The following is a 13,079-nucleotide window of genomic DNA, read 5'->3' on the forward strand; positions in this document are numbered from 1 at the left end:
TGAACTTCTTGTGTATTTTACTACTAGTTAAATCTTCTATGATTTCCACTTCTACTTCTATTCTGGGGATACTCTGAAGTTTATAATTACTTTGTCACAAAAATAACGTTTAAAAGGAAAACTTCCAGTATTTGTAGTGTATGAGTTGTTTCGACTAATATTTTCTCCACCATAACTTATAAAATTCTTAGTAAAAAACCTACCAGGTTCTCTGTAATTTCCCTTCTAATATGTTGAAATAAAAACCTTATTTGGGATATTTCCCTCCTTTGCTTTGCTCTGCTGTGACTAACTTATTCTTAAATAAATTTATGTCCACTCCTTTTTAGTTTTCGCAAAAGATTATGTCAATGGCCGGAATGACACTCCGATAAATCTCAGGCATTGCTGCATTGCTGACAATAACTGCACAATTAGTTCACAGTCGTCTATTTTCTCTCCTGCTGAACTCAACTCGCACATTGCATTATCAAACTGAGTGAAAAATGTACTTTATATACCATACTTTCAACACAATTAAGTCCTCTTAGCTTTTTCTGTAGCATAACCTGCATCTAAATCCCCTTTCTTGGGTAGGTTCTCTCCAAAGTTTCTAATATGTCTTTTGCTGTCTTTTGTATTTTAACTCCAAAAAGTTGTCAGCCAAACTCTGAATGACAAGAGTTCCAGCTTTTACATCAGCTTTGGTCTATTTGATTAAAATAATAAAAAAAAAATGATTTTCCTCAAAAGCCGGTTTAACAATTTCAGTTTCAGTTATATTTGGGCTTTGTCGTACTTTGCATCACATATTTTTACATGAAGCCATCAAAACATTTTCACCCACGGTTCATATCTAACCTTAACTACTTTGCCATTATAGAACTGGCCACTCGCGCAACTACCACTATCCCAAAGCATGCTACAAATTAAAAACAATACTTACAGTAGATGAAGTACTGCCAACTGTGGCAAACGAAAAAACTAAACATTGTTGCCGTAACAAAAGAAATCACCGATATTAATGCAACAAGCGCGCCTTCAAGAAAGATATTATTAACAATTATCTTCTTTCTTCTAGGGCGATGTTAAGCGGAATTATCTTGGTTATTTTCTTGCTCTGCTACTGTTGCCACAAGACCAACAGGAAATCGAATTCGAACCTTTCAACGATTTGGAGGGACCCGACCCTGTCTCTTCAGATATATACTGTCGAAGCGGCCCAAAATGTAAGTAAATACAACTTGGAAAATAGGGAACAAAAAATTAATGTTCAAAACGTTTGATGATTTGATTATTAGTAAAACAACAAAATTAATAGTAAATTGCAACATTACAAAACTAGAAATCATAATTTGTAAACAGCCATTCTTTCACTTTTGCAAAACAAATAATACTGAAGATCCTGGCGAAACTTGACAACGTTGCGTGTACATAAACTTCACTTTTGGAAGCACGAGTCTATTTCGGGCAATAAAAAAAGTTGAAATATTTGAAATAACGCGGATAGTTAGAGCGACAGTTTTTGTCGTTTTTGTTCAAACGAGAATGGAGACGAATGTTGAGGAGCATCGGAAATTGGACGTTGATGGCGATGCGACCGGATAAAGTGTGAAACTTGGCCCACTTTTAGGCACTTAAAGTTACATTATAGTTCGGAGCATAAAAATAAAATTTACAACCGGCGTAGACCTTATTTGAAAGTGTATGTGTGTGTGTGTGTGTGTGTGTGTGTGTGTGTGTGTGTGTGTGTGTGTGTATAAAACGGTTGCAATTTAAAATCGAATTTTATATTATCGGAACTTTATGGCGGCACAATAAAAGTCGGGTCTAATTAAATTAGTTTCCCTATCGATCCTTTCAACGCTATCGGAAATAGGGATAAGGCGGAGTTATAAATTTTGACGGCTTCATTTTTGAAGTCTTTAGACTTATATAAATTACACATTAATAATAATAAATTACTGTTGTATTGAGAAGCTAACATCTAAACATCCGCTTGAATATCGAACTGGACACACATGTCCAGCATATTTATGATAAAGTAGATATCGGAGAGACAGTAATCGGAGTTTTTTTCGATTTATCGCGCGCCTTTGACTCCTGAACCTTCAGTATAATGGCAAAGAAGCTGGAATGCTTGGGAATCAGGGGGCCTATCAATGATTGGATCATATCGTATATGAACCATAGGAAAATAAGTGTCAAAATAGATGGAACGTACTCAGACCTTTATAGCGTCAGCCTGGGCACGCCTCAGGGGGGAACTTTGGGTCCATTATTGTTTCTTTTATATGTGAACGATTTGCCGGAATTTCTCAACAGCGACTGTCGCGTCTTTATGTACGCGGACGATACGTCCGTCTTTGTCTCTGGAAGAGATGCAGAAGTGTTGATGGATGATGTATCTCTTGTTGTCTCACAGTTTAATAACTTCTGTAGGCAAAATCATTTGATCGTGAATGTGGAAAAGACAGTCGTGGTTGAGTTTACTGGTCAGTATATTAAACCTTTAGCTGGCTTATCGATCAGTTTTGCTGGTTCGCCATTGGAAATAAATCAGACCACGAAGTTTCTTGGTTCTTATATTGATAGCTCCTTGAGATGGGACCGGGACATTGACAATGTCTGCAATAAACTAAATAAAACCTTTTTCGCAATATTAACAATTAGAGATTCATTTCTTGAGAAGGCACTAATAGCTTTTTACTACGCGTCAGCTTACTCTTCCATTTCACACAATATTGTCAACTGGGGACAAGCGAATGATGCTGAGAGAGTGTTTATACAGCAAGAAAGAATACTTAGGCTGATTTTTAAACTTCCTCCGAGGCAATCATGCAAAGAGACATTTCAACAGCTCAAAATATTAACAATGCCTTGTATATACCTATTTAAAATCCTCTTGATCACACATAAAAATAAATATTCACACAGGAAGCATACTGATGTCCACAGTTACAATACTCGCAATAGAGAACATCTGCCGAAGCCAAAATTCAACCATATGTTTTATAAAAAATCACTAAGTTACGCGGGACCATATTATTATAATTTGCTGTCTCCAAGCTTAAAAAATTTATCCTTAAATCAATTTAAAAAACACATCAAGAGGCTCCTGACGGGCAATGCTTTCTACAGCCTGAAAGAATTTGAAGCGTACCTGAGAGCATCGTAAATAACGTTAAAAGTTTACCGAGATTTTTCTAACGTATACTCTCTTTTATTTTAAATTACATTAACTTGTTTGTCATGTTCGTTATATAAATTTATACTCGTATTCGTCCTATACATTTCTTAAGATTATGATATACATTGTTTTTACAACGAAACTTGTAATTTATTATTTGTATTTACTGACGAAACATCCATTGTATCACCTGGTTTTGTGAATAAATAATCTATCTATCTATCTATCTATCTATCTATCATGACGCGAAGAATACAATTCTTAGAGATTTTACTAATGGTTAATACAACGTAATTTTCCTAATAGAAGATGGTTTTCTGAGCTTGCCTACATAGACAGACGCCATATAACTCCTATAATTAGAATGAGAACTGGACACTGTGCGGTGGGGGAACACCTGGCCCGGATAGGGGTTAGGGACTCTCCTTTCTGCGAGTGCGGCGGGGTTGAGAACCTTAATCATATATTTTCCGAGTGCCATATAACAAAGGTCCCGGGTGTGGATTTATACGTATAGTTTAGAAATTTCGGACTTAACTTACCACTTTGTGTTGAAAATATGTTAAGCATCCCGAGTGCGGAGATCACACAAATGGTCAGATACTTTTTAGATAATAATAGGATAAAACTTTAAGTTAGAAGTCGAGGTCAGACAGCCTCTCCCTAGTAACAATACTAGGGAATTTTAAATTGTATCTATTTGATTCTGTTGTTTTGTCTCAAATCTGACGAGCCTGGTCCCATGGTCCATCCTGAGCCAGGAACGCCCGTCCCAAGTTCCATAGTGCTGAAATTTGTTTGTCCTTTTTTGTTTTTAGATGTGACAGTCTTGCCTGTTTGTCTGTATTTTTTGTAAGCTCTGAATTTGCCTACTAACTGACCCTATCTCCTTAGCAGCTTTAGATGCCTCTTAAATAGAACCAGAAGTATGAAAAGTAAATTTCCCCAGAAGAACATTATCGATAATCTGGGGCAGTTCCAAACAGTGCTGGCAAATTGCCTAGTAGCAGCGCCAACCCCAAAAGAAGAAAAAGAAGAAGAAGTTTTACGACAGCGCCCCCTAGCGTCTACAGCCAGATGCATATTACTCATGAAATGAGAACTCGGTATTTCTTCTTTTGCGGTCATTTGGCCCACCAAACAATAACTCAGATTCCTATAAGTTAATGTAATTAAATTAATAAAATTAACTAAAAAATAACTCCACTTGTAAAACTATCTGAAGGGCAACAAGGTTTCAGACGTGGAATGACGCAATATTTGCAATTAGATAAATTATATAAAAATCAATTGAGTACAATGGGCCAGTGTTCTTATGCTTTATAGACTTAGAAGAAGCATTCGATAAAGTGCAGCTACAGGACGTGATACATATACTTTATAACAGAAATATCCCATTTAATATAATAAAACTAATCGAAAAGATATAATTGAGAACATAGATGTAACCACAGGTATTAGGCAAGGAGACTCATTGAGCCCTTTATTATTTAATCTCTAAAGAACCATTTGGATGTAAACTGGAACTTGATAACGAAATTATAGGGCAGGTAATGAACATAAAATATTTAAGAATTTGATTTTCATATGATAATAACAGAGGACGAAATAAGAGAACAAACTGCAAAAGCCAAAAAAATAGCAGGATGCCTAAAGTGACCATTTATTTTTTAACTCAAAACGGGACAAAAAATTTAAGCTTCAGGTTAAACGTCTGGCGGGAAATTCAAATTTTAAACAGTATTTTTTTTAATTGTAGCCAAATTAGGCAAAACTTAGATAGGGTTTTCGATTTCGCGACAATAAAAAATATTTATTAACGTTACTCTAAATCGATATTTAAAAACTGTTTAAAATTTAAATTTCCCGTCAGACCTTTACATTTAACCTTCAGGCCAACAAAGAAAATAAACACAACTTTTTAATTTTCTTTATTTAGAATAAGTGTTACTTAATGGAATTATACACTATAATTATTTTCATATTAATTAAGTAATTTAAAAAATAAAAAGCAGTGAAAAATTAACATCAATCACCAGCTTTACTAATCAAGGAACTTTGATCTGTCAATAATTATTAAAATCTATGCAACGCATTTTTTTTAAATTGTTTTTATACTTTTCAGAGGAACAAATTTGCTTTAATAAAGTTTGCGATGACTTTAAATAAGAATAAATTCTTGGCACGTTTTTTTTTTACATTAACCTTAGTTATCAACATCGCTTTCAACACTGGAACCTGTAAATGATTTTTTTCGGATGTCCACTCTTTCTACTGGAGCATTTGTTCCAGGTAGACATAAAATGTATTCAATTAAAATACAAAAATTTTCATGTTTAACATTGTTAGAACGAAAGTGTTTGAATACTTCCATCCAACGAGTTTCTGTTGAGACTTTTAAATTACCCCATTCGGTAATTTTTTGGGTAGGGACGTAGTTTGAAATTAATGTGAATTCGTCAAATACTTCTGCATCTTTATTACAGTGAATATATCCCTTTTCAATCAATATATCCACTGCGTTTTGAATATCTTCCCGAGTACTTTTCTTAAATCTGCCCAATTAAATATCTCTATTTCTTTAGTAAGAAAGCAAGTACTCTGTTCCAAGTATTCACGGCTAGTTTTATAAAATTCTGTTGACGTATTTTTCACCAAGTCTTCATTAATATTAGTGCCATTATCATTTAGTTTCACAATTAAACTACGAACAGTAAATGGAAGAAACCGGTTGATCTGTTTCTGTGCCAAATTGTCTTTGAGATGACGTGGGATGTTCAAAAAAGTTTTTCAACAATTTGGGACATTTTTCAATGCTCAAAAAATAGTCTTTTAACGGTTGGAACATTTTTAAAACTCTCTCCAAAGCAGGCATAAGCGCAAGCCACCTGGTTTTACTGTAGCCAAGCATTTGGTGATGTTCTATTTCAGCTTCAGCGCAAAACTCCTTGAGAGCTTCCACTCGAACAGTGTAAATATAAAAAAATGAATATATTTTGACAATAATGCTTTCGTAGTCTAAAGGTAGATCATCTGCAGCGGATTTTATTGCATTGTGAATTATATGGGCTCCACATCCAATACCTACCAACGGTTTTTTCAGAGATGATTGTAACTTGGCTAATACATTGTTAGTTCCTCGCCTAGCTACACCTCCAAAATTGACATTAGCATTGTCACCACAAAATGCCACGACTTTTTTTGTCAAATTATTATCTATTAATACTTGATGTAAATAATCTACAATGATGTCAGAAGTTTCACCTGGTTGCTCTTGGATGTCTAAAATTTTTACTTGCACACCTTCATAAGGTTGAAAAAGCGCACTACGAAAGGATATCTTTTTTTTGTTTCCGTGGTTTGAAGCGTCGTTTAAAATTGTTATACAATTGGACTCATTAAGATCATCTTTGAAACTGTCGATCGCTGAACGTCCTGAAACATTTACCACAATAGCTTCGGTTTGGTTCGGTTCATTGGAACGAAAACTGTGGTTTTCTTGTATGGTGTGATATGCCCAGATGCCTTCTGCAGCAGCAATATCAAATCCTTTGAAGTTAGCGCATTTGAGTTCTTGAAAAAGTGTAACATTGAAGAACTGGAAGCAGCGGCACGACCGGCATTTTTATGTTTTTCTGACTTCAAATGCTGTTCAATATCACCAGCACCACTATGGGAAACACTAAACTCTGTGCGACACTTTTCGCATCTGACATCTGCGGAAGTATTAGCTTGCTTAATAAAAGGGTATTTTGTAAGTTGACATTAAATGAACACTTGCGTTTCGGCATAACTATAGGCAAAAATCCAAAACAATATAAAAAAATAATTATATAGCAGTTTATCACTAAACTACTTCACAAACGTTACGTAAAAACAAAACAATAACGAGAAGTCTGAGTGCGTGCGCGTGAATAGCCTAATAAACAATAAACAGTAACGACAGTGATGCGAATCGTCTGTGAATCCCCGCCCGCGCGTGTTTCGTGAGCTACGTGATTTAAATTTTCGGGCTGTTTCACAAAACGGGACAATTTTGCGTCCCGGAACTTTGTTTGGGGATAACGGGACAGGTGACCTATAAAAGGGACAGTCCCGTTCACTTTAAGGATGCCTAAACGACACGATATGGAAGAATAGATACTTAAGGACCGAAACAAAATCCGGCATATATAAGTCTGTAGTTCGACCAGTCATGACATATACCGCTGAAATAAGACCGGAAACATTTAAGACTCACAAATGCCTGGAAAATAGCAGAAAAAACACTCTGGGATAGAGAAACAAATGAAAATATAAGACACATATGTGGAATTCAAAACAACACCTGAACAAGATATAGAAAGCCAGAATGGAATCCACATATAGATAGACTGAACAACGGATAGTGAAGATAGTAAGAGATAAACCACCTGCCAATCGGAGGAGTATAGGACGCTCACGAAAAAGATGGAACGACACTTGTGATAAAAATTACATTTAAGTAAAACAGGCAGAAGTGCCTAATATAGAAGAAGGAGAAAAAGATGATGAAGAAGAAGCATTAAATTTCTCAGCTCAGGATGGTGCGTTTTTACCTCCTTCGTATTAGTTTACGGTTTGTGTTCAGAGTAGGACGCTGTTTTTATTTCCAAGCGTTAGCTGAAGATGGCGCTTCAGTGCTCGAAACATCCACTGACGTGTTGACGCTTTTTATTTTTTATAAAAAAAATACATTCAATTTGCATGGAAGAGGGCAAGGTTGTTTATTTTCTGAAATGAATAATTATTGTCAATGGGACAATAACGTGTTTACTTTATTACATATATTACTTTAAGAGCTTTTTCCATCTTATATTCGAAGAACATCTTTATGCTTATATTTTCAGAATGGTACGAATGACTTTTGAAAACAGTGCAAAAGAGTTGAACTTGCCGAGAATGTAACTCATATATTCACTCATATAACTTGGCATACCTGAAGTTTCTCTTTCATTTTTGATAAATAACCAAATTTTTTTAGGAAAATTTCAAAGGTCCATTTTCAGTAGATAGCTTTTACAGGAGTCTCTAATTTCAGATTTTATCTTCGACCTAAGGCATTTAAAATTTTGCAGAAATGGCCAGCCCAAGTTTAAAAACATATCGTAGAAAATCGTGTTTTCTATTTAAGGAATGAGGAAATTCAAGTAACAGAAGAATGATGATCATCATGCCGAACTAAGACATCTACTGCACGTTCTAACATGCAATGGTCGATAGCGTTATGCAGGACGAAGTTCAAAATTTTATTGCTTCTAACAAAATTATTTTGTCAATTATTTGACAAAATGAATCTGCTAAACAATCTAAAACATCGATTATTGACAAAAAATTAATCATTTAGCCATGTCTCGCTTAACGCAATTAAGTCAAATTACTAGCGGATGTATGGTTGAATATTTCGGGGCAGTTTTGGTAAGTAGACCTCTGATAGTAAATTGAAACGTATTTGTCAGCTTTCCTAGGCATCACCATACAGGGGTCAGAGTCAGAATGTAGGTATTATTGTAGTAAGATATGATAACATTAATTGCTACTGACCAAAAATATTTGCTCTAAGCGTGGCACATGTGCCTCGCATGGTTGCCATGGTTACCACTATTGAATTTAGTACAGTTAGAACAATGGAGAACTTGAACATTTTTTAATTTCTTTAATATATTTGTTTATGTATAGAAATAACGCAAAGCAAATATCAAAACTTGCGATAAATAATTCAAGTTGTGACCTTTTAAACGACACTAAAGTCGCGGGAATGATCGTGACGTCATACCGCTGCTTTTTGATAGATACGGCGAATATATTATTATTATTATTATATGTTATTTAGTTTTATTTTTGACTAGTATAAAAGGGTTTGTATTTAATCTACGCCAGTTTGTAATTGTGCTTAGTGTGCTTTACATGATAATAGTGAAAGTGACGCAAAAACAATATTACAAAACGTGCCATCGTGTTTCAGCACAACCCGTAAAACGCCAGATAATTTTTGTATTCGTCTACCAGAAAATAAAAGCCGTCGTGTTTTGTTAACATTACCTGCAACACCCATCCTATTCCAGCCTCCATAGGAATGGCTTCTTGATCTATATAAAATGAAGAATACTTTAATTTGTCAATGGCAGTATATTTTAAAAATCATTATTTAGGTTTCCAGTAGTTTGAAAAAATCCTTTTTGTTTTTTTTTTTGTTGAATAATTTACATTTTATTTGATATACCATTTGAATTTTAAAAACTTGAAAATTTTAAGCTGACAATATTATATTGGTATAAAACTAGTGGCAAAATTTTCTATGAACATAGCTTTTTGACTTTAACATCGAGAATCTCAGCAAAACAAAAACCTTCGGTGTTTTGTATGCAGAATATCACCATAAATATATTCACTAAAGGTAAATTATCAGATTGATCTTTTGAAAAATCTAACCAAAACTTTCTTTTTGATACTAAACGCAAGATAACAAAAACAAACGACAGTTTCAAGACTAAAATTACAATTAGAACCACCAGGATGAACCCGTTGTCGTTCTCTAATGGCTTCTCTATGCTACCGCCCGGCTAGCGCGCAGTGTAACAAGCGAATTGACGTCACAACCGGTCACAGTCGATTACAGTGCGTTTCAAAGAAGATATACACTTATAAGCAATATTTTTCAAATCAAAATTTTGTTCAAGCTTCCTATTTAAAACCTGAGATTAACAGTCACTAACAGGGCTAACCAACAGTGCTCCTCATTAGCAGTTAGCTGCCGAGTCCGCTTTTGTCGGGTCCAAAGTACATTCGTTTAACACTGTTCTCTGCCAACAATTCAATTTCAGAAATGATAACATTTACCACCTTCGTCATTTCCAAGTGGCGAAAAACAGATATCAAAGAAAAAGGAATGCGAAATAGTATCCTAGGAAACGAAACCCCGAGTTTCGATAGAAACTTGTAACTAATTATTTTTTGACCTTAGAACTTAATTAAACCGTCCAAACCGCGAGCGGCCGATCGGAGAACTTTGCGTAATTAAAATTCGGTAATGTTTTAACTTTTCGCTTAATTTGACAGTTTCGTTAAACCCCTTTAAAGTGGCTTTTGTCCAATTATCTTCTGAAGAAATTTCATCTGCAACTGACTTGCCTTCCCAATTGGTTTGGTTAATAATTTGATAATAACATATTGGACCTGTAGTTTGGAGAGATACGATTTTGGGTCAGTTTGGCAACACTGTGACCGAATGTCGTGTTTCAGTGACGTATGTTCTAAGTGAAATTGATTATAGTAACAATAGGTTTTTGTGCTTTTTAAAGAAATGTTTATAAATTTCTACGAACAACCCACAACTTCATTTTATAAAGTGGAACAAACGAACGAAGAGAAGTAAAAAATAAACCATTGAATATAAGTACAGTACGTAACATAAATTATAACAGAAAAAGAAAGAAAACAAAAAGGCAACTTAAACTTAATAAATTGATCGGGATTTCCTGAAAAACCAAAAATGTATTAAAAATAATTTACAAAATTTGGTGAGGAATTCTACCGCATAGTAACACTTTGTTATTATATGTTTATTATATTTTATATTTTACTATAAGGTAATGATTAATGAACGGGAAAAATGAAAGCGAAAACCCCCAATATAAGCGCATTTAAATGCTTAAAATATTCAGAATGTATGCATCGAAATGAACGAAAAAAAGGAAATACGCATTTTTTTATGAAAAATTATGAATATTAATGTTATTTTAAAAAGGGCCAGACATATTCCTTCATAATTAAAATTCTGCACAATTCCTATAATTTTTTTCCTATACCACGTAATTAAATTGTCAAACAAAATATGTGACAAAATATTACTTGCGATTATAAAAAAAATCAAGATCAATCAAGAACTTTTCAAGTAGGCGATATCAAAGATACTAAAAATTCCCACCCCTCTAAACTATCGGATTCTGTTTGCAATATTATTCCATAAATTTAATTAATTTAATTATTTTCGAAAATTTATTTAAAATTAATTTATTTTTTAAATTAATTCACTAAATTAATTAAAAGAAGCATTTGTTTTTACTGGGAATTCCTTATAATGTAGATTTGTCTTTGCTAATTTTATGAATCTATTGCAAAACATAAAAATCTGAAAGTGACAAAACATTGTTTGCGAATACATTTTTTTTTAAATACAATTAATAACTGAACAATACTATTCTTAAATTGGAAAAGTATTCTTGTCAGTTATAAAAACAATTGATAACTAAAAAAGAAAATTTTGTATTTGTTTGTTTGTTTAAAAATAGAAAAACTTCGCTCTACATCTACAGAAGTTATCAGTATTTTCGTTATGGAATTAAGTATGTTTCTAATTCATAATTAAATCGAGTTTTCTTTCGAAATTAGTGAAATTGCTTATAAAAACTTCTTAAATATTTTTTCGGATTTTGAAGCCTGTGTATTTTCAATTACTGATTTTTTTTTATAACGTCAACCTCAACAGTACCTCAAATTTTCTATCTACATCAACCTGATTCATTAAGACCTCTGAATCTGTCAAAAAAAAAAAAAACAGAGGCAACCTCCAATTTCGTGAGTATTATAGGTACAAAAGAACTATTTGTTTTTATAGATATTAATTTTTCTTTCACTGTTGGGTCAGAAAAAATAGTTTTAATGAATTTCGTCTAGATCTTTGATAACTTTTGTTATTAATTCAGAGTTCTCGATATAAAATATAGGAGCCCCTAACCAAGCTGCCCAGGTAGTTATTGCTGCTTGAAATACTTTTTTTACTTGATTACCAATGGGAACTAGCCTCTTATACATTCCGCCACCATACTGATACCATGAGTCAAACGAGTAACATTGAATGGCGTAGAATAAAATATTTTTAAATTTTGAAAAGGACCAGTGTCTTTTTTGGGCAATCAAATTCTTGATTTTTGGAAAAAAATGTTTTGTACCAAACAGGCAAAAATGCAAAAATGTGCATTTTGTTCCTCGGTAATGATGGTAAAAAAAATTAGTAAGTGAAAATCATGTCGAGTCTTTGATTTTAATTAATCGGAAAAAGGTCATGCATGCGCAACTGTTATGGTAGTGACAACATTAAGATTTATGGCATAAGATTTACAGATTATTACCTAATTTAATAAATTGAGCTGGGAAATCGGCCCAAAAGGCGGATGAACCAATGCGACCAACGGCAGGGGAATGCAGAAGGCAAGGGGAAATCGCTGCATTAAACATCATACTGATTTTCTCTAGTAAAAATTACCATGGGTGAAAATCATAAACAAAAATCCTCGGGTCAGCTATGAAAATTAGTACATGGAATATAAGAAGCTGGTATGAATCTGAAAAAAATTCCAGGAGATGAAAATATTGGAGATATGCATCAAGAATCACAAGATGACTGAGCTCTGCACAACAACCAACAGCTAATGGCACTATTTATTACTCAGGAAGCAATGACAGCCAACAGTCAATTAATAAATCTGTAATAAACTTTACCCCTATACAGACCAACCCACCCCCAACCAACGAATCTTTGCAATCTAAACATAATTCAAACGTATGCTCCTACAGCAGAAAAATCTGATGAAGAAATTGACGAATATTAGAATGAACTTAATAAATCAAAGAACTAAGGATAATACTAGCATTGCGAGATTTGAACGCCAAAATTCGCAAAGGAAGATTTGACAAATTTGTGGGAGAATATGGAGTTGGAAACGAAATATAGCGACTAATACAATTTTGCCGAGAGAATACTTTTTTAATATCAAATACGTCCTTTAAGCTTCTAAAGTGTCGTCTGTACACCTGGAAATCTGCACAAAACAACAAACAAAATTTAGTTAAAAACCAAATTGATTATATCTTAGTAAACCACAGATACAAA

At 33.7% G+C, this 13,079-nt stretch overlaps 2 protein-coding genes across 13 annotated transcripts in view; one reads left to right on the forward strand and one right to left on the reverse strand.

Moving 5' to 3' along the window:
• The window catches only part of LOC132704690 (probable beta-hexosaminidase fdl), a 183,915-nt gene that overhangs the window by 108,978 nt on the left and 61,858 nt on the right, over nt 1-13,079 (reverse strand). The gene's annotated exons all lie outside the window — the stretch shown is intronic.
• LOC132704740 (uncharacterized) overlaps nt 1-13,079 on the forward strand; it is a 53,132-nt gene that overhangs the window by 33,877 nt on the left and 6,176 nt on the right. For all 6 annotated transcript variants that reach the window (XM_060674954.1, XM_060674962.1, XM_060674970.1 and 3 more), the window contains one exon: nt 1,061-1,208. In XM_060674954.1, coding sequence (XP_060530937.1) covers nt 1,061-1,208 — 148 coding nt within the window. The remainder of the gene's footprint in view (nt 1-1,060; nt 1,209-13,079) is intronic.

Source organism: Cylas formicarius, unplaced genomic scaffold, assembly GCF_029955315.1.
Source record: "Cylas formicarius isolate icCylForm1 unplaced genomic scaffold, icCylForm1.1 PGA_scaffold_10__41_contigs__length_53128322, whole genome shotgun sequence".
NCBI classification, from domain to species: domain Eukaryota; kingdom Metazoa; phylum Arthropoda; class Insecta; order Coleoptera; family Brentidae; genus Cylas; species Cylas formicarius.